Genomic DNA, 23,527 nt, shown 5'->3' with positions numbered 1-23,527 from the left:
CCAGCTGGCTAACTTTGCGTGTTCTCTTTCGCTTTTCATCAGCAAGGTTTCCCGGACTTGCTGACCCTGTTAATACACTCAGCGCGTCGGTCTCGCGAATCATGCTACTCTTATACGGCTTTCGAGCCTTTAATGACTTTGCAGTAACGCGTAATCGTTATTTTTACGAGTTGCTCCAGTTGCTGTCTACGTGTTTGTATGCCTGGATGTCTTTCATTTCTAGACATTAGAAAAGTTATGTCTTGTGAGGATGTATGTGTGACCTTTCCCAGCTAAATCCTTGGAAATTAGTCATTCTTAAAGTACCTCGTAAATTCAAAAGAAAAAATGTTCAACTACATTCCAATACATGCAACAACATAATATACCTGCAGTTGGTAACTCGTTTAAAAATTAATGATTATGAATGCATTAAAGTATGGAAGAATTAAATTCCAAATTAGCAGTGAAATAATTAATGAGAGATTAATTCATAGATGATGGTTGAAAATTTTTATACTGTAGTAGATAATTGAAAACAGAAAGCACTTTCGTGATGCCTTTTTTGTTGTGTTATTAATAACCATGGATGCATTAGTTATGATAATTATTATTTTATTTAAAAAGCACGGAAGCTGTCGAAAGTTCTATAAAACTAATTACATCACATCATTTAATTAATTTAATAATTTTTATAAATTTAAAATTCTTCATGGACTTATGGAATTATTAATGTACCTTACAAATATATGTTTCATTAAACCTTGAAACTACATATTAGGAATCCATTCAACTAAATCGATTGAAATTTTATGAAATGAAATCGATCGACTGACGTACGTTTGACTTTAAGGAAAAGGTCACGAGTGTTTGAGACTGAAACACAAGTCAGGTCAGAAAGCTCACTATTGGAATGGAGGAATTGCGACAGGTGCATTAAAGTGCACCGTCGTGGCTGACTACACCGACACTCACTCTCCTTACTCACTACTTTCAATCTGAAGCCCAGTTTGGTCACCGTCTGTGCAACGTCATCTACAAAAGACGAACGGTCTCCAATAATATCTGTTCAAAAATATTTGCTTGTCCGTTAACCTTAACGTTTGGATTTTCATAAGCTTTTTTTTATCGCTTACAAGAATTTATATAAAAAGAAAACTAAGTTATAGCTAGCTATCTATAAGTTGCCTTTGTTTAATTATTTATTATTTATGTAAATTTTCAACTGGATTGAAATTCTGTTATCGATAACTTAAATTTTCACTCCAAACTTCATTTCTATTTGTCGTTAGTTTTTTTTTTAACCATCAAAACTTTAGATACATTAAATTAAACTATGAATATAATTATAAACTTTTAAGTTTATTGAAATGTGGCAAGAAATGACTTGAATTATTTCGAAATAATATGAATAAATTTATAAGTAAGAAAATCATAAATATGATCAATTAATTAAAAGTTAGAAATAAATTTGGTGACAAAGTTTTAATAAATACTAATCAACAAGAGAAATGAATAAGATTTAAAAACTCAGATTGACAATGAAATATCACAATTTTTATATATATAAAAAAAAAAAGAAGTTTTAATGAAAATTCAATAACTATCAAACTTAATTTTCTTTATCCTGTTCAAAAGCTCAATATTTCAGTTTATATTATTTTTTTCATCTTATAGAAACTTACTTTTGAATAATAGAGACACGAAGTTGAGACGACAACTTGCAGAACATAAATAAAATCAGTAGAAAATTTTAGAACATGTCAAGAAAAAAAAATTCAAGATTTCAGCTTTCGAAACAAGTTACCTAAACAGAATCACCATTTTTGGTTCAAATATTATCTGAAAAGGATAAAAAAATTTGAAAAGTTTTTGTGCTATTTTTCTCCAGGAAATATACATAAATTAAAACCTAAAGAAGCTTTTTGAAAAATAAAATTTTAATACATCTGCGTGACTATTTAATGTAAATTCTATTTTTTTTTCTCTTCTAAAAATTTATTTTATTTTCAAACAGGCAGTGTTGGGAAGCAACAATATTGAAAACTAGACTAAATAATTATTTAGCTTGTTTGCTTGATTTTAAATGTTTCATTTCATTTAATTAATTAAAGATTTTAGACGTTTCTTTTATTTCAGCCTAATCGAATATTTTATCCATCTACAAGACTAGAATACATCAGACGTCTCTCTTTAATTATAAAATCTGTCCTATCGTTTTTAATAAATTATTTATCATTTGATATCTTTTCGTGTACTGTTATTTTATGATGTATTGATATTTTAATCAAGGACTTTACTAACCAAACTATATTTTATACCTCAGTGCATATTTTTTATTTAATCATAAATAATAATATAAAATAATGAATAACTGGTAGCTGAGAAAATAGAACAAATTTATTATAATCGGAGTAACTTTTGATTCTGATTACCTTTAGGTTTTCATCCTATTCTATATATTTCCTTTCGCTTTTTTTTTATTGACTCTCATTGGTTTACTCTGCCAAAATTTGAGAAGTTTGGAAGCCTCTTGAGAGTTACCCTGAACTACCAAACTACCGTGACGGTTAAGTAAGTGGAACAAACCCCTTTCACAAATATGAACACTATTACGCGCAGCATCTCTTATACAATAGGCCGGCGGCAAGCAAGCCCGAAAGCTTGAAACTGCTCCGCTATATACATTCTAACCAAAGTCACACTTTGCGTTCATTGCTAGCATAAGAAAAAATAATAAAACGGTTATAAAACGAAACATTTCGGTTTATATTTACGGATATCGTTTCTTGAAACTAGAGAATAGTTTACGTGAGTCATGATAAGGAAATAGTGAAGGCAAATGATAACGTCTTATCTTCATAAGAATCTTTACTGTCTATAAAAAGGTCTGAATTAGAAAAGACTTAGCTAAATTGTGTATTGAGGCAAAATGAACAAAAAGTAAGAGAGCACAACTCCTTTAATGAACTTCCGACAACGAGTTGTCTTTCTGTATAGTACTATACCTCGAACAGTGACAGTCACTAGCCTGCAGCAGGTAGAACCTTCGTAAAATGAGATTTGTTCAGAGTACCCACTATTCCTTCACTTATCTCAGCTTTTCTCTGTCTTTTTCCTGAACACCCAACTCTAGACGACGTTTACAAATTTATGGAAATTACAAGTTCCAGTGCTTACGAAACGATGAATATAACAGGAAAATGAGGAACGAGAAAACCCAAACGAGATAAAACTGAAAGCAAGTAAAAAGTCCAGTTTTAAATCAGCTCAAAGATTTGGTACGAATGTGTCCATTCAATCAATCACCAGTGCTTACTTTTCAGCTAATATATATTTCAAAATTCTCAAAAATAAATCAAGATTTTACTGAATATGTCAATCACAAAAGAAGCTACATGTTGGAAACGAATATTTTACTTTTCAAAAATATTTCGCGTGATTAATCCTTTGATGTATTATTGAAAAATCTGTTATATTTTTTATAATTAAAAATTTAAAACAGATAAAATTGAATTTTTTTCAAATTATTTCTCCAACTATTTGTGCTTTGTGTATCAGTGAAACAGTAAATTTTGATGAATAAAGACAATCCAACGTTTATCGTTTGGTATTTTCAAGTATTATTGCCAGGAAATTCTTCCTTTGCCAAGAGAACAACAAAATAAACAATAGCTCAGAAGAGGGCCCTAGTTGAAAGAATTTCATTTCACAGAGAAGTGAGTTAGAAACTGAGTAATTAACCTGGAAAATAATTCTTTCTATTTATCAACCGTTAAATATATTTATTTTTTTTTTTTTTGTACATATGTATACATCTTCAATACATAGATGTTTATGTATTTAACAGACTCGTCAGTGTTCATAATTCCCAGAAATTCTGTAGCAAACTCGACAGAATTATTGAAATAATTTGATGCTTCTAAAATGTATAATGCGTCCTCTTAAGCTCTAATGGTAATGAGTTTTAAGCTACCAACTGTCGACACAATGCTTATGCATTCACTTCTCATTTACATATTTTTAAAAAGCTATGTACTATAATAAATTTTCTGCACTTTTGGTTATCAAAATTTTCCTTAGTATTATGGTCTATTTAAGGAAAACGTTAGACATATTTTATACTTTAAAGGATCATTTAAACTTTTTTTATGATAAATAAATTTTTGAATTATTTATTTAATAAAATAATTTAGAGGAAATATTCAATATTTTATAATTAAATGACCTGAATTATTATTGACATTCAAATTGTACAATTATTTATAATGGGATATCGATCATTTTGGAAAAAATAATAACATAAACAACCAAACATTTTGTTTTTGAATAAATTCAATAAATTAACATGGCCAAAATCAGTTGGATAATATTTATAGAATGATTATTTCAATCAACATTCAATGACAGAATTCATCAGCGCCAATTCAATATTTATTTTGGCCCATCACAATATTTTATCTATAGATATATGAAAAAATCATTCATTGGATGTGAATAAATTTTTTTTTTCAACAGTTTCATTAACGCAAAAGAAGAATAAAGTAATGATATGAAGAACATAATGAATAAGTATCTCGGAAAACATCACATTATGAGAAAAAGCGTGTTGACGAAGTAACGAAATAACAGAAAAACATGTCGACACATCCAACGTGTCAACGCGTCCAGAATTATGTAGACATTTCCACAATTCTCATCCTGTGCACACTAAACGAAAGGATGAACCGCATACACCAAAGCACTCAACATTGACACACAACAAATTGGATTCAACGAATGGAAAATACTCTCAAGAATGAGGGTTCATCTTAGGAATTTATGGATTCTCGGTGGCCATATTATTTTTATTGTTCAGACCATAAAGTCAACGAAAATAAAATGTCTGATCTGAGCTTTCAACTGGAGAATAGTCTGAAGGTTATTTGCTTAACAAAAATACTTGTGATATACTCGATATTTACATATGACCACAACTTGTATTTTTGACCGTGTAGTTGAGAATAATAACACACTTTTTTGTTGAACGTGACAATATTTCAACTCTTTTGACAATTTTACCTACTGTCCAATTTTAAACATATAAAAGCAAATTGTGTTCGCACATTGAGTATTCATGTAAAAAATTTGTATCTAAAACAAATGCAAAAATAAATACGAAAGTTAGTGTTGTTGAAAGTGTATGCCTGTGTAACGAGCTCTTTCCAAATGCTCTCAGGAAATTGAAGCTTGATTATTTAATGATTCTGTAATCTGTTTTAACGCGGTCGAGAGGTATCTACTTTTCGTATGACTGCATATTTCGGTTTGTCATTCAATCAACATGTCCCGTGGTAAAAAAAAATCATTTCAAAGTGATATCAATAATGTCATTTAGTTGTAGCATATGGTATTTTACATCCAAAAATATTTGTGGTTAAAAAAAAATTATTTTTCTTAATTTTTGTTTGTGTATCTATTCTGCATTGGGAAAAAAAAAATTTCGCTTTACAAAAAAAAAGTTAATTTAATCAATAAAAAAAAATTGTAAATTTTATGAAACACCATGGATCTTAAAATAATCAAGTCAATAAAATATTGGAATAAACTAATACTCAAATAATTCTATCCAGAATAAGCGATCACAATAATAATTTATTTTTTCGATGAATTTTTTTTTAAATAACTTCAAATAACAATCATAATTAAATCTATAAAAATGTTACCATGTCAATTTCAAAAAAAATATTTTATTATGACTGATAATAATTAAAAATTTTTATTTTTAAATAAAAAAAAAATTCATTATTAATAGTAAAAATTTTTCTGAGTGTATTCACCCATATAAAAAATAAATAAAATATACATAGAAAAAGCAAACAACTCCATGGTAAAATTATTACATAATTATTGCAATATTATGGTACACTGTGCTTTCAAAAATATTGGCATAACATTGTCCACTTTTATCAATTACGTTAGAATATTCATTAAAGGCTAATTTAGGTCGAGTACATGGCATCGTTTTGTGGCCAAATTAAAATATAAAACATCGAAAAAATTAGTTTGACAAACAGTGCATTGTCGCCAACGTTGTGACACAGAAAACAGAGTTGTACATAACATAAACACCCTACGGAAATTTTCCCTAGCTTTCCATGCATTTGTATATTATTCACAAAATAAATGAGATTTGTACCCGCTTGTATCCCTTTCCTTACTCCGACCGAGTAAAATTATGTTAGTCAGAAAACGTACGGAAATACCACGGAACATATACACCTATGCAATCGTTATCTATTATTTTCTTTTTTATTGCATTTCATTATGTTGACTATCACAACGTGTATTTATTTAACAACGGATGTCGTCCAACATGTTTTATTATATCGCGAATTTTTGTCAAATATTTTGCGCGTTTATATACGAAGTTTCTTTTTAATAACTACTCTGTCAATATTTGATCAGTTGATTTTAAATATTTTTTATAATAATTTATTGTGCAGCTATTCTTTGTCGTTATTTATCTCTTTCATCACAAGAGATTAATATTTCACTTTTTTATAACTAAATTGAAACAATAACTTTTTTCACTAAGCGAAAATGAAAAAGTTGTTTAATGTCATTAAGAGCAGAAAAAAAAAAAAATAAGCTGTTAAGCGATGACTAATTACTGCAAGGGTGCAAACTAATTTTTGTGCTGTAAGGAAAGATAAATATGCTGCTTAATATTTCAAAGACAATAAATAGATTATCCATTATAATTATAATTATTCGCGTGAAGTCACTGCATGTTTTATTCACAGAGAAATAGTATCTTATAAATCCGAATAAACTCTATCTTATTTTGGTTTCATAATTTAATCAAGAGATAAATACCATAAGAGATATAACAGTTTATCGTGGCTTTTGACGACTTTACCCTATTTTTTGTTATAAAAAAATAAAAATGGTCGAGCGTAGTTATTCAAAATGTATAATATAAGATCCGTCAGTTGTATTATGCAAATATAAATTTACTCCAACTGCAACTGACAGAACAATATTTCTAAAAAAAGTTTTTATCCTAACTCACATATGACTTCAAAAAGTTAAAGGATTAAATTGAAGATTTACCGAATGCCACAGTTTATTTTTCAAACTTTTGAACTAACTTATTATATTTCCGTGCAAATCACTCGCGACATTTAGACTCGAAAGTATACTGAAAATATAACGCACAATACACTGATAGAAAAGTCCTAGTAACCAAATCAACGTAAGACTGACGGCAGATTCAGATATTTCGACCTATGTTTGTCATTTACGTATGTATTTGCCGTTTTTCTCAAACAGATAGACATCGGATTGTCGTCAGGAAATTTCACGTCAGACAATGAATAGCAATCTGACGTAGAAAGTAAACAGACGTGCGTAATTCTAACGAAAATTCTTACGTCAGGTTACTCGAGAGATTTGTAATGCTAAAAAAGGCTTCTTAATTGTTTAAAAATGTTATATAACAGTTAAAAATCATATCTTAACTATTAAACATTAGGTGGCGTTGCGAACGCCAGATTATTAACTGTAAAAAAAATTTTTTTTTATAATAAAACAAGATTTATTTATTATAAAACTCCTAATGGGTTCATAACTTCTTAGTTAGGGCTTTTTTGCTATTAGAAAACAGTTTTTGACAGCATATTAATATATCATTTATAATTTGATAGAAAAAAATAATAAATACGACACTCATGATAATGGCTTAATATGCGTAAGCAGCGTTAATTGGTTTAATAACGGAAACGATAATGCTGTCACTAATCTGCAATATTCGACTATTGGGAATTATTATTCAAATATTTAATGATATCACGACTCTTTAATACACTTGATCTAATTCATATATTTATAAATGCGATCACGTGTACAAAAATTAATACTTTTCGCTACTTTTAATTATGATGAATTGATCATTACTCTCATTGCAACAATATTCCGAAACATGACGTTTAAGAAACTTTTTGATTTATTTGTTTTAAATATAGCCGCACAAAAAATTAATATGGCCAAAATTTAACTCTAATTGTTGTGAATTGAATATTTCGATAAAAATAAATCAATCACATTCGATGGAATAAAAATCCATTAAATAAATATTATTCATTTCTATTAACAGACGTTAATCCTTGAAACCCTTTTAAAATGAATTTTCGGTAAACCAACGAATATGTAAATAAATAAACTATTAAAATGCATTATTGTTGTTGCAATAAGCTTGACGAATAACATCAGATTACAAAACTACTCAACAGAATAATATTCATAAATGGATATTTTTCTATTGTACATTTATTACCAGCAATTCATTCGTCCTCTATAAAAAAACAAAAATTGAAAAAATGTGCAAAAACTAAACCGGATAGATGTTGCATGTTACTTTAAATTCGAATCGAACGATCGGGTCTGCAAACGACCTTGCCGTTAGACGTCGTAACAGAATGAAAGGAAACAACATGGAAGGGTGAGAGGTCAATGTACATCGTGCAATAACTATCCGAGTGGTATCGGATGTTACAAAAGAATATGGGGGAAAATAAAAAAGATTCGAAAAATCGACGTACGGGTAGTATCCCAAAGGAGCTCATAAAATTGATCCAATCATGGTCAACCGTCCGCGATGGGACGATCCCAAGCACCACACGAATCACATCTACAGGTGACTCGAGATATTCTGAGAGTCCCAGTCAAGAAAACCCAATTAGGATAGCCATCACATGCCGACTGTGGTCAAATTTAACCCCCAATTTTTTATACTCGTTTTGAGAAATTTCACGCAAACCCAATTTTATGTATCAACTTTTTGTAGACGGTTTTTTATAACATTGAATGCGGTGATTTCTGAGGAGAAAATAACGAATAAGACAGTAGAATTTAAACTACTCGATCTGACGAATTTTTATTAGAGATCTCTGATTGAAAAGAATCTAAGATAGCATTCAAATCAATGAATGGATAATTTTAAGATGTTTTATTTCTTCAAGCTTCTATAAGAAAGGAAATATTCTGATTCACTTAAAGCATCAATTTGTCATTGATTGTAAAATATTACTAAAAACAATAAAAATCTTGATATAACAATATAAAATAACTACGTGGAGAAAGAAATTTACTATTAACAAATAACATTTTTTTTTATTTGAAAAATAAAAGATTTATCTTCATATTTATATTTTTTTTCTGGAATTTAATTTTTAAAAAATTAATTAAATAATCGATTTTAAAAAATAATTTAATTGCGAATATTTCCAATTTTTTTTTATTGATTAAATAAATATTTTTTTGTATTGTAAAATATTTTTTTTCAGTGTAAAAAGAATATTATTCTCAACTTAAATATAAATTCATTATTTGGTGAATTCGTTAAGTCACTGTTCAAAATGTACATAAATGTATGTACTTTTGAGTCAATGTTTCCATGAATTTCCTAAGCTCTCAAAACTCATGGAGATAAATTCTAAAAATTATGATAACTACGTATGAATTCAAATAGTTTACTAGACTTATTATATCTCACAATGACAAATAAAAGTTTATTTTTCATCTAAAAAATTAATTTATAATACAAACTTAATAAATATAAATAATTTCACAACTTTCCTGTTTTGTTTTCGGAAATGACTTCGCCTATTGGTTGACATATTTGTTACTATTATCATGAATAAATCATGAATCAAACAGTCTTAGAAACAATGCGGATATAATTGACCCAAGAGTACCAAGTGAGGATTAATGCTCCTGTCTATCTATTGATATATGTACTCGACTACTGACATGTTGACCCTAAGCACAATAGCAACTTTTTCATCAATCAAAAGTTCTAATTCAATATAGAGTGGAGATGTATTATCTCTAAGCTTCAATAGACAGAAAACATTGAATAGATGAATATTATATATCACTTACTATTAATACTAAAATAGTCTGTGTATTTTTGAATATTAATATTCAATATTACTAATTCAGTTATTTAATTTTAGTAATTTAATTTGAAATTATTATAAACTTGTCAACGACTTATTTTAATAAAAATGTATTCTTATATTTATCATGTCATCTTGATATCGATATAATAATTTAAAAAAAAATGACCGAAATTTAATTCTTACTCTTGCTCTGAATAATGTAACAAAAATATTAAAATGTACTCCAGTAATTGAAGTGATTATGCAAAATCTATTTAGAAAAATTGAATAAGGAATCCTTCCTTAATTCTTTTATAATCTTAAGGTAATAGAAGTAACATTTTCCATTACAAGAAATTTTAATTGAAATTTTATTGAAGATTAAAAAATGTTGTTTTTGAAGATAGAATTTCCTTTATCCTTCACTTCATTATCTTTCTACAATATTTGTGAATGAAAAAAAAAATAAAAGGATAAACTTTTGGTCCAAAATAGAATATGTAATATCCCTATAATGAAACAAGTAAAATACTAGTGTGCCAAACTTCTCTGCAACACAATATTCCGAGTAATATAACTGCTAATTCGAAGATAATAATATCTACATTTAAATTACAAATATATTTATTAATATGGGTATTAGAGAAAAATTAAGAACCAAAATAAATCGTCATCATATTGAGTAAGAGATGATAGAATAGAAATAAAAGAGGATAAGAAGCTAATCGTTATGGATTTTATGAATGGTTAAATTTTTCTTAAAGAATTTATGGATAAGCAGTCGAAATCAGAGTAATTATACTTAATCACGTAAGAAATAAAGGAAACTGCTATGATATTAACGACGGCTATAGAGATTAAATGTAAATATTAATTTCCCCGATAGAATGACGGAAGACATTAGTGCAATTAGTGGAATTATTAACGATAAGAAATTTTTCTGCACAACACAGTAATACTTTGAACTTGTTAGAACGTCATTTGCATCAGCTACACTTCAAGTAATCTAAATAATCTTTTTATTTTTTTTAAATAATTTTACATCATAAATAAGTCAGTTTGATTTTAATAAAGACACTTGACATAAAAAAAACGATGAATCAAGTGGTTATAAAATTAAGAAAAAGGAAATATTCAGTTATCTTTAATTTTTATCTGTTTTAATGTATAAATGTAATTAGTTTCTGAATTGTAGGTCAATATTCACGTCAAATTTGTTATAAAATAACATCATGTATAAACAAAAAATTGTCTCAACTATTAACTGACAATTCTATTTTTTTTTTAACTCTTAAAAAAATATTTTTTACAATAAGATATTATCTGAAGAAAGCTCATTTCAATATTGGAATTAATAATAAAATATTTCCCAATTTTAAATAATATTTCTCTATGAGTGATTTTGATTCTGCTCTTTCATGCTAGAAAGAAATAAAGAATAAAAATAAAATAAATTTACTTGAAAATATCACCAAAAAAAAATTTCTCTGAGTACATCATAAAAATTCATCAAAATTTATTTATGAATAAAGAATTCTAATAAAGCTATAAAATGATACTGCTATTAAAAAAAAAGAGTTAATAAGGAGCATAAAGTCTTTTTCTAAGCATAAATTACTTGAAAAAAGTTTGTCAGCTGGAGCTCGAAAGAAACCTGAACCCTGCAACCATACGCTCGATTAAATGTTCTCGATCGATCGATAAAAAATAGTACGGTCGATTGAACCACACCATGTGGACAGTTACATGCTTGTCTCAATAAACACGTGTTACAGAGTTTCAACAGTGGTATGGCATTCAGCTCTATTATAACATAGAGTTTCTGAACTCAGAGTTGAGGAAACGCGGAAGATTTGAATATTGGTGTGTAGATTCTAACCAACGACACGAACGCTATCGATTCTGAGAGGGTGAAGAGGAGGCATCACGCAATCAACCACAAGGTAACACCATATGCGACTGACTGTCAAGCAGTCCTTCTCACCACCTAATATGCACTAAGCATTTCCTCGAGATGTCAACGAAAATTAAATGAATATCTGAGGAATTGAAGTAGCTCTCTTACACCTCTCAGCTTGTGACTGCTGAATTATTGGCTGTGATTCTGTAGTGCTACGACTCTATCGATATCTGTCTCATCTTCTCGTTCACTCTATAGCTCAAAACTGTTCACTCAACTTTATTCAACATCCACTGATACTCAGTTCTTCTTTTACAGACATCGATGTCGATAAAAATCTCGTTTGCTTATATATAGAAATATCACGTCTTTATTTTCCGTTTACTCAGGACGGTGGTATCGTGCAATCATCAGTCAGGGATTTCAATATTGAGTCCACTTACTTCCAGAGCAAATAAGCATGCAATTATACTGGAGAAATGATTGAAAGCTGTTGATCATTTACTGTTCAGAAGCACGAAAACATATTAAAGTATACATATCATCGTCAAGTATATATGGTAATCGATGGTAGGTATTTCAAAATGCCTCACAAGTCGAAGATTTTTCATATGGACCGTCCACCTGATAGCTTTAGATTTCTTCATTGGTTCTTCTTTTTGCCTCTACTGCTGTAGACTTTTTCAACTCCAGTCCAATTGTGTTACCCGCTGTTGTGCAAATAATTGTTCTATTGGGAATTGCCATTTACTGAAACTTTTCCGTTAACGTGAAAGCGATTCTTTAAAAAAAAAAAAAAAAACTTGAAAGACATTGCAATGTTTTTCCATCACGAGCGTGACACAATCAAGCATAAGATTGATAGTTATAATACATCCAAGATTAATCGATTGTCGTTTTTTGTTTTGACTATTTATTTGTAAGCTTATTGGAGTATTGTCAATTCCACTTTCATTTCACTTTGCGAGTTTATTTCTTATCGACGATCTTGTGTGTACAGCATCATATTGAGAAGTTTATTTGCTAAGAAAACCTTCCCCTCACCCTCTTGAATGCAATCAAATATTACTTATATTTCTCTTTTATGAGCCACATCCTTTATGAACTACAGAATCCTGTTGATTGACTTTCAAGTCATTATTTACCAATTCGATAAATAAATTTATTTAAAATTAGTTCAAAGCATTGTGGGGTTTTTTTTCCTGCTTATTTATCTAGATTGATAAATACTCGAGTCGGAATATAGGTACTTGTTGAAGTCTTTTTAGATTATTTTTGCGACTTTCAAAATCTGTTTCAATACTTAAGATTTTTTCTTTCGGTTACAATTCTTTTTTAACCCTCCAATATTATTTTTCTTATATTTTTTAAAAACTAATATGTAATTGAAGCCATGCATTTTCTAAAAACAGTCATGACAAAAATTGATATTAAGATTAGAGTCCCTGACAAGTACTTTGCAGTAATTAATTTAAAATAAATTGTAACACATAATCGAACACACATAAACAATATAAACAGTGATGAAGGATAACATTTAATTAATTAAAATTTATTGTCTCCTAAATGCTAATTAGCATAACTGTTTTCCATGTGTTTTTTTTTTTTACTAAATACTCTAAATAAATGCAAATAAATTTTTTTTTTAACATATTATATATGCATACACAAAATAATTCATTAATAAAACTAAAAAAGCACTCAACTAGGACCTAAAAAAATTTTTTATATGATCCTGAGTAAGTATTGATGTGGCTGAAAATGAAAATATACAGCATAATTCAGGGCTGACTTTAAAAGCCCTTTACAGGGCCAATTTTAAAAAACTTTTTGATCTCTTGTAAATAATAATTGGGTAATTTTGAATATTTAAAAATCAGAACTCTCATGTATTAAAAAAAAAAATACCTACATTCCAACCCGGGTATCGATAACGGAATCTAGAAGTTGATAAAAAAAAAATTAATGATGTTTAAACACCCTCTTGCTTTAACTGTCTGATCTAAATATAAATAACCACAAAAATTTCTGCTATTCTATACCTGCGTTATATTTTACGGTGTTTATGATAAAATTATTTACACATTGCTTTTTACCATTATAACGTCATGATTCATTAAGGAAGTTTAAATATGCGTGCATATTAAATGGGATAGTTAGTCGATACTTCATAGAAACAAGTGGAAACAGGAAAGTTTTTGAAATCCAATTATACAATGGATTATTCTATCTAAGTTCACAACCGGTGTGACAGTGAAATTGACGCAAACTTTATCTGAAAGTTGCTATGAAAATAATTTATTCTATAGGTGCAGGTAACACTGTGATGTCCACGAACATTTAAGATAAACATTTAAGTTATCGAGAGTCTATTCAATAAGAATTAATTAATCGATAATCAATTGCATTTCATGAACAAACTGTTAATGAACTACGCTTTGAATTTATCTTACACTGTAATCGTCACGTGACAACGTGATTTTTTTTATTCAGATTCTTCGCTCGAGAAGAAAAAATTAAATCACGAAACATTTACTCTAAAGGGAATATAAGGGGCAGAAAGAAAGGAAAAAAAAACGATGAAGAAAAAAATATATAAATATCAAAATTGTCAGAGTGGTTATTAAAATAAATGATATAACCTCAGAGAAGAGTCAACTGAAATCATAACACGCGTTGAATTTTTTCGAACTGAAAATATTTAATTAAAAAATACTTGTAAATCTACGAATAAAATTTAAAATAATTTCAATCTCATAATTAACATAAAAAGAATGCTTCAACAATTATTTATTTATAAAATAAACATTCATCCAATATTTATAAATTTCCATAATTAAATTTTTAATTTAATCATTAAACAGATTTAAAAAATAATAACGTTAATTAAAAACCAATAAGGTCATTTAAAGATTGCATGATTTATTTTGTTATCATAATAAATTATTTCGAACTCTTCATTGTAGCATAAAAAATTTTGTAAAAGCCACAAATGCGTATAAAAATGATGACAATAAATAAATTGTGATAACTTTTTCATTGATTCACATAAAGTGGTCCAATCTGATGAGTCGAAAAAAAACTTAATAAACTCACCGATGACTTGTGAAGTGGAACAAACGAAGAAAGTTGCAAAAATCAGTCCAGTTAAAAGTGGATGACACGTTCTAGAGACACCTCTTGATAACATTCTAATCACGTAGCTCATAGCCGATTAATATTGTGTTATTACAAGAGCAACTCACATTCAGATCCCGTCAAATAACTATCGCGCGTGTCGTCCGCGTCGCGACTGAAGTTCCAACTTGATAGAATCCGATGTATATCCTCAACCTCTCGGCAACTCCCCACTTGCGGGTACAATGCAAGGGTTTCTCTGGTAGACAGCGCGCGCCATCCCCACCACGCGTTTGCTGTTCATCCCCCTGGTAGTAAGCTATAGTAGAGTAAGAAGGGGGGTACAAATGCCGAGATGACCTGAAGCAATCACCCCTACATCATGATCGCCAGTCATACGCAGCCTGAAGGTAGGTTTAGCTTTCTTTTTTCCGCTTGACGAACTACAGAGGGTACGGCTGACTACACATGACCCGTATCCCTTACGCAAGAGGTTGAAGGTATGCGGCAACCTTTGCACGGAAGTCTCTTGCTTCTTTCGATGATGCTCTCATCTTCTCAAGCAGTGACAGAGAGGATCGAGCGCGAAAGATTTATCGTATGTGTCGCATAAAAGTCTCTTTATATCCTCTAATGAGCTTTTCATAAATGACATTATCAGGATATTGCACCAATAAAAGAAAGTTTTATAAAATTTATCAGTTTGTCATTTTTTTTATCGATCCATCCTGACATTTTATCTTATCCTACAACATTAAATATTAATATACATGCTAGGATAACATTTTCTCCAACCAACATTACTTGATCAAATTAACTCAAATATTTATTAACTGAGAAACATGTTCAATTACCACAATTTCAATGTAATATATTGGATATTGTGTTACATAAAGAAGCAATTACTAGACTATCGATCCTTTTTAAAAATATTCTCAACACAATACTGTAAAAATTTTTATAGTTTAATTCTTGTTGGTTTTGTTTTGTTATTAAACAACGTGTTTCAATGGTGTTACTAAATTAATGATACTTTTGGTGTAATAAACACAAACAACTTGGTGATCAGTGCAAGAAAGTGATATTTAAAAAATATAAATGATGATGCCTACACAGCAAACTCCATAATCGTATATTTTTTAAATGTTCAATCGTTTTTATGGTGTTTTGTAAGCTAGTAATTACTTGTCGAAAAAGCCAAACAAATGGCAACTAAACCACAGAGACAACAAGGAAATACGACACGTGAGACGCATAAAGTATAAAAAAACGAAGCCAACCAAGTAGAGATTCGATTTTCCAACTACAAATCTTTAAGAATCGTCGAATCAAAAAAGATGAATATATTTATTCAGAAATAACTATGTAATCAGGTCATCACTCGAAGTGAATAACTAAATGAATATTCTTATAATATAAGATTTTAATTTATAAATAAAAGAGTTGAAATATTTACAATAAAATGTTGTATTAAATTTAAAGAAATTTTACTTGAAAAAGGTAGTTTGAAAGTTGGTTCAAGATTATGGACACTAAAAAAATGTATAATTGTAGGAACAATACCGTACCCCTTTGATTAATTATTTAATCTTCAAAATTCATAGTATTGCTACTATATTAATACTTCACTTGCTCATACGGTCAGAATAATTGTGATAGCTATCTAAGACACTATGGATCTTAGAAAAAAATGATCAATCCAAAAAAAAATAGAATGAATTAATGTTTAAAAAATTCTAGTCAAAATACAAAATTGCTATAGTTTATTTATAGTGTTTCACATTGTAAACATTTTGAGTGGTTAGTTTTGAACACTTGAATATACAGTGAATAAAAGTGTGTAATCAACAAAAGGTATTTTTTGATTGAATTATTTTTTATTATTTGAAGTAACCATCAGAACTGAATCTATGTTACTATGTCAATTCCAAACAAATGTTTATTACAAATATTTAAAATTATGATTTTATTAGTTGAGAAAAATATTACTTGTTAATAATGAAATTTTATTCTCAGTGTCTCTACTTAGCTAAATAATACCCGATAGTTATAGCAGATGGAGTAATATTCGACTTGAAGATAATAATTGGAGTAAAAGGGAAAAAATGGCATTTGGAAATGTTAAAATTTCACCGAGAGTAACAGTATCGATTGAATATTACAAAGTCGAGCATGAGATAACAGCCACACTGCCACATTAGACACTTTGACTTGCTAAACGGGTTAATTTGAATGTTTAAATTCCGCCACCGTACAACTCAATTTGCGTTGACTCAGTGTCTGGTGAAATACTTTTTTCTTTCTTCTTCTTCTTAACCACAAAAAGCCCACTGTACCCATCAACTACCCTCTAGCATATTTGCACTTGCACACATTCATGGACCAGAAAAACTACTTTACTCGTATTTTTATATATTATCTAATTAAGAATTGGGTTATAATTATTACATTATGAGATTCTGAACTGCTAGTTCATTTAATTTTATGACTTCCCACATTACCTTCTCATAGTGAAAATCGGGTATGTCGAAGAAGTGTAAATGAGAACTGGCGACCACAGCAATCACTACCATTACCAAGTTTACTCAATGAGATTGAAGTTTAATGAGCGACTTGTGCTTATACTTGGTGGAAAAGCTATGAGAAGTATGTAAGTATTAACGAACGCTTTGTGCATAATCATGAATATTAAATCTCTAACTTTATGGAAATATTCAACAATCGAAAATCATCATAGTAAATATTCTCATATTAAAAGAAGAATTGATTTATATTTGATGAATCTTATAAATTATTAATAAATTCCATCCTCATGAGTGACACAATCCATGGAATTTTTGATAATAACGAAATATTTATATCTAAAGTGAGCTGAATGTATTGCTTTATAGTCGAAAGAGATTTTGGAAAATTAAAAGAATTTTTTTTCGGAATTTTCATCATATATTTTTTCATGAATAGTTTTTTTTTTTAAAAAAAATATAGCGTGGGCACATATGTATATATTTGGACAAGTTTTTCGTCAATCATACGTCAAGAGTGGTTCATCCAATTTCAATTTAAAACTTTTTTTCTTTCCACTACATCACAAAGTAACTCGAGTTTGATTAAATTTCCAACTAATTTCATTCACCTTTATATTGGGATAATTCAAAAAAAATATGTATATTTATTTTAAATCATGAAAACAATTGATTTCGATTCTCATAAACAAATTAGCCTTCAGTAAATCAATTCACAAACCATTGTAAATTATTTCCTCTTTTTTTTCATCTGTTAATTACATAGTTCGCTATGAGTAATGTCGCTGACACGGCCCGTCATGGAGTTTATAGTAATCTACGAAAAAAATAAAAAATATAGGGCAACATAAATTGGAAGATATTTATGAAAGTATTGCATGCACGACGTGAAAATAGAAACTGACAAACGATCGTCATTGCTTACTCGTTCTATATGCTATCACGTCGTACGTTCCATTCTTTTCGTTGTTCTCTTTGGTGTTAAACTCCGTACAAGCATTGTAACACAACATGTGACAAATGCTTGGAAAAGATCGATCTTCATGATCTCGATCCCTTGCACAAATTATTCGACTTCCATCACCGTCAAAATCTTCCTTGTACAAAAAATTTTCTATTGAACTATCATTTTCATTATCGTCTTCTGTTACGACGATACTTATTACTGCTGTATCGTTATCGCAATGGTTGCAACTGCACAAATTGCAACTAATTGATTGCATCCATATCATAGAAATGGCTGAAATTCATAATATGCCATTCAAACATCTATGTAAAGAAGTTCTATTGGAAAAAAGTTTTCATTATATTTTTTTTTTCTTTATTACGTATTGCTTTTAGAAATAAAATGATTCTTCTTGGTGTTTGTATATTTCAAAACAGTTATAATTAACTCATTTAATGATTCAACTATGTAAATTAACGTAAACAATATAAATTAATTTGGAGCTTTTGTTGATTGTAGAATTGAGTACCCACAAAAGTTATATTTACTGTTAAACTCAATTTATCATAAATTTAGTTAAATTCCGTGTTTATGAATTTATTAATGACTTTATTACTTATGAGAAATCACTATCGATTAATTTTATGATATTTTACTCAAGGAACTAAACTGTTCCACCAATTAATCTAAGCTACTTCAGATGACTGTACTAGATAATTTAGCAAGATTTCAAGAAATTAATCATGAACAATTATTTATTCAGGCAAGTGGAAATGAGAAATCATTACCCCAAAAAAAAAATATAATGAATCTTTAGTTATCACTCTATTTTACTCACATGTTACATAAAAGATAATAGATAGATACTTCATTCTAAGGTAAACAAAAAGAAGAAGGCGAATTTTAATCAATTCAACTACAAGTCCATTAACTGGACTCCAAGATCTTTCTAGTATAGCATTGACTAAACCACTGAAAACACAAACTTACTAAAGATCTAACGAGCGACAGTGCTGTGTCCAGTGAAGTGATTAAATGTTGCCATCTCAAAGGCATGACTCAGACGAAAATTTATGGCAAGTTTCAAAGTTAGAATAGGAAAGCCTCCAGATTAAATTAAGACTCAGAAGTCCTTCAATATAATAATTAAATTACTAGTTAAAATAGAAAATGTTTTACTGAATTACCTTTTAACAGGGATCTGTATGATTAAATTCCATGATTGTCGTGTTATCAAAGAACATAACCTCTTGATCTTTGGAGAAATAATATTATTATCTAATCACTGCAGCCGACACCAAAACCGCAATTCGATGAGGGGTTATCTAAAATATATATCAGCCTTAGTATTCGCAAGGAATGTCTATTAATTCATGCTTGATGTAGAATCATCTGTCAGTCAGTATCTTGCATATGACTTGAGATAACTCAAGAGGTGACAATAGTATGCCTAGGGCTTTCTATTGCCAAGTGTCATAGCTCTAACTAGCAAACCCACCCTATTTGCATTTTCATTTAGCAAAGTCTATTGTTCATGATTATTGTTGTCGGAATGTTGCCTACAGGTAAATTGGCTTTATATATTAACGTGTATATACAAACCCCCCCCGCTAGAAACACTGCTGATTTATTACCACGAACGGAAGTAAAGTCGAGCAACAGACCATCAAACTTGCCAATCTTGAGAAGTAAACCAAGTTTTACATCTTCAGTTTACGAAATGCTTACGTGACCATCCAAATAGAGCTGAACTAAACTTTCCAAATTTATTTCTGAATATATCCATAGCCAATAAATGCTACTACTTCATATATATGAAAGGTTGTAAACTTTACAACCAGGAATTCCATCAAATTTACAATTTTGACTGTTTATTTTCATTACCCACCAATCCAACTGTCATCCTAAATGATACTAGAGTAAACGACAACATTAAAGAAGCAAGAAATATGATTGTCATCAAAAGAAGACCTCATCCATTTCAACAAAAAAAAAAATGCGTTCCAGAATAAAGATGGGGTGCGTAAATGTCGCATTTCAACCCTCCAGCGAAATGTCACAAGACTGAAAAAAATGTTGTTAAATCCTTTTTACCAAGATAATAAAATTTTCAAGAATGTACCTTATTTTTTCTCTCAAAATAAATAAATAAATAAAATAATATTTAATAATATCATGTAAACTTTGCTTTGGTAACTTTAAAGATTTTATCAATAATAATATTAATGTTGTATATTTTATTATATTGACATGGATAATACTTGTTTATGCTGCATTGTATTTTATTATAATCCTACACATTTATATTGATAAGAAGATTCAATACGTCTCTATTTTATAAAATTTTTCATTACGTAAATATGAAATACTCTAAATAAAAAGCAATCTGTCAGTTATTTACGTTCAAAAATGAATATACTTTTGAATATATTACCTGTCACCAAAACAAAACATATTTAAAAAAAAAACGAACGTTAAAATGAATTAGAATAATGAATATTTAACTATATGATATGAGATATTATTTTTTACTTTTTGATTATCTTATTTCATTTTATATAAAAGTGTCTCCAGTTACTTGCCTACATTACTTTTTAAATATTGTAGTCATTTATTTATCTAAATAATGTAGACGTATACATTTCAAAAAGGCTTAAATATGCATATAGTACATGTAAATACATTCTACGAATATGCTATTTCCATCGTTCAATTCATATTGCCGTATCCAATCTCTCTTCATTTCACAGTATTCACCTGCGAGTATACGTCACTCACCAAGCTTGTTCGAATATCAGAAACTGGTTTATTCCGATATCCCACGGGTTCACCAAGCTTTGAATCAGTTCAATTCAGTCTTCGATCGAAAATACAACGAAAGGTACAACGAACCAATTCATTCAGAGACTTTTCTTCAATTTTCCCCGGTATCAACGGCAAATCAATATTTAATTAATAGCTTTTTTCTCAACTAACATGAAATCACTATTTAATTTTTTAAATGGTAATTAAGTTGATAACATTTTTATCATTCACATGACTATTGATAGTATTAACTTCAAAGTTTCCAATAGTAATTAAACTTAAAAATATAAAATAGAAGGAAAAAAGTGTCACATGGCGTCGTGTCGTCATTAAGGGTCCACTGTAGCACGTGTCTGAACTCTATGAAAATCACCGAGGGTGTATGAATAAGGTTTCCAGTACGTTACATCCTTTACTTCACATTGGGAATTACATCTTGTAAGTCAATTCAAGTTTTACATCATTAAACTACAAAAATATCCGACACGTATATTAATATGAGGGTGACATTTATCTTGCTCCCACACCGATGATACATATTTAATAAAAAAAATGAATATGTGAGTTAGGGGATTTAAAATTTTCTTTAAATATCCATTAAACTGTAATCGATTGAATAAAAATGATGGAGTTTATAATTCATCAATAAGAATTAATTACGCATAAAGGATTATCCTATATATGTGGACTAATTGTTGGTTTATTCAATCCTCGATGATGAGGTAAACATCAATGTTCATAATAATATATAAATAGAACTTCGTAATTATTAACATTAAACACATTGCGACGATTTATAATGATGCTGACAGGCTGAATTAGCTGGAATCATAAACCTAAAATAGAAGGTATATAGAATTTGAGAGTAATTCCGCATTGATGAGATAAATAGCCCGCATTCAATACGATTGGTTATAAGATATATAATAGTTGTGTGTAATTGCAAAATACTTGATATACATTTCTATTTTATTGAACTCTTATGTTGAATTATTGGCTGTTATTTTTTTTAACTGTTCAGATTTATAATTGCACTTATGAATGATGGTGGTGTTTACTAAATTATTTCGACTTATTGTAAATAAAATATTAGTTAAATGTTCATTTTCGAACTCTATAGTTAAATCAATTTTTTACATATTTTATAACTTATGTAAAAAAAATATTCAAACTAAATTGAAATTATTCTCTTGCTTCCAGATTCATTATAATCCGTTTCAGAAACCATTCACATGAAATAAAATTATTTATTTATTATCAAAAATAATTTAATTTGAAGTCAGAAATATTGTTATAATTTATTCAGTGTTACAGTTAAATTTATCTTTCATAAAAAAATTATTTTTATTCTTTACTGAAAAAAAAATTTACTATAAACAAGTAATATTCATTCCAACTAATAAAATCAAAAGTTGAATAGTTACAATAGATTTTTTTTTATTTTTGGAATTGTCGTGGTAACATTATGAAATATTCAGTTCTGATGGTTTCTTAAAAAAAATAAATTATTGAAAAAATATATTTCTATTTCGCGGAATTATTTTGAATAAAATTATCTGAACATTAGTTTATTTTAATGTTTTATCGAATTGATCATTGTTTTTTAGAATTCACGGTAATTCAGAAATTAAAAATTAATTTAATATCACTTGTATTTCTAAATTTACTATAATTTTTAACCAAATATCAAAATACGTTTTTCAAACAAAATTTCGTTAAATTTAATAAATCATTTTATTGTGCATATTTTAAATAATTCTTTTTAATGATTAAATTAATTTAAATAAATAATTAAAATTTTTTTTTTGTATAGTGAAAATATTCTCCTCATTGTATGTAACTTCCATGCCATGAAAATTTAAATAGTTAAAAAGTAAGTTGAGGGTAAAATTTTGAAATACTCGTTTGTAAAACTTTACATAATTATTATATTATTTTAATATTTGAAGTAAAAATAGTTAGATATTAAAAACAAAAAAAAAACGATTATTGAAACAGAAAATAACTGTCGATTTAATTGGAAAAATATTTTGCTGATTCAACAAATATATCCAGTTGAATTGAACAATTAACAGCACACAATACATGAATTATTTACAATTATTACAGTTTAATTAATTGTAGTACTTCATTTCCAAGTTTTTTTTTTAATTTCAACATCGACAGCATTGAATATATATTTATAACATATGTTAAACATGTAAAAGTTTGATCAGAAAATTTGGAAAATATGTAAATAGTTGAAAAAACATAACTTCTGGAAATTTAGAGAATATATCTTCATGAGATTGCAGCTATATGTATAAGTCTTCAAAGAGATATACATATGGAAAGC

The 23,527-nt window shown here is 28.5% G+C and overlaps 2 protein-coding genes across 2 annotated transcripts in view; both read right to left on the bottom strand.

Annotated features, from left to right (window-relative positions):
- Positions 1 to 15,135, bottom strand: part of LOC118073825 (neurotrimin-like) — a 97,090-nt gene extending 81,955 nt beyond the window's left edge. Inside the window, exon 1 of the mRNA XM_035094552.1 lies at positions 14,899 to 15,135. Coding sequence (XP_034950443.1) covers positions 14,899 to 15,010 — 112 coding nt within the window. The 5' untranslated portion in view covers positions 15,011 to 15,135. The remainder of the gene's footprint in view (positions 1 to 14,898) is intronic.
- Positions 15,136 to 17,839: 2,704 nt separating this feature from the next.
- LOC118073826 (uncharacterized) lies at positions 17,840 to 19,373 on the bottom strand. Its single transcript, XM_035094553.1, has 3 exons — positions 19,226 to 19,373; positions 18,367 to 18,681; positions 17,840 to 18,258 (listed from the first exon to the last, which is right to left on the bottom strand). Exons 1-3 carry the CDS (start codon positions 19,257 to 19,259, stop codon positions 18,212 to 18,214), a joined length of 396 nt encoding a protein of 131 aa, XP_034950444.1. The 5' UTR covers positions 19,260 to 19,373; the 3' UTR covers positions 17,840 to 18,211.
- Between the last annotated feature and the right edge of the window lie 4,154 nt (positions 19,374 to 23,527).

This window comes from Chelonus insularis, unplaced genomic scaffold (genome assembly GCF_013357705.1).
Source record: "Chelonus insularis isolate UGA/USDA-ARS -01 unplaced genomic scaffold, ASM1335770v1 scaffold_714_pilon, whole genome shotgun sequence".
Classification (NCBI taxonomy): domain Eukaryota; kingdom Metazoa; phylum Arthropoda; class Insecta; order Hymenoptera; family Braconidae; genus Chelonus; species Chelonus insularis.
This window is presented reverse-complemented; position numbering and strand designations above follow the sequence as displayed.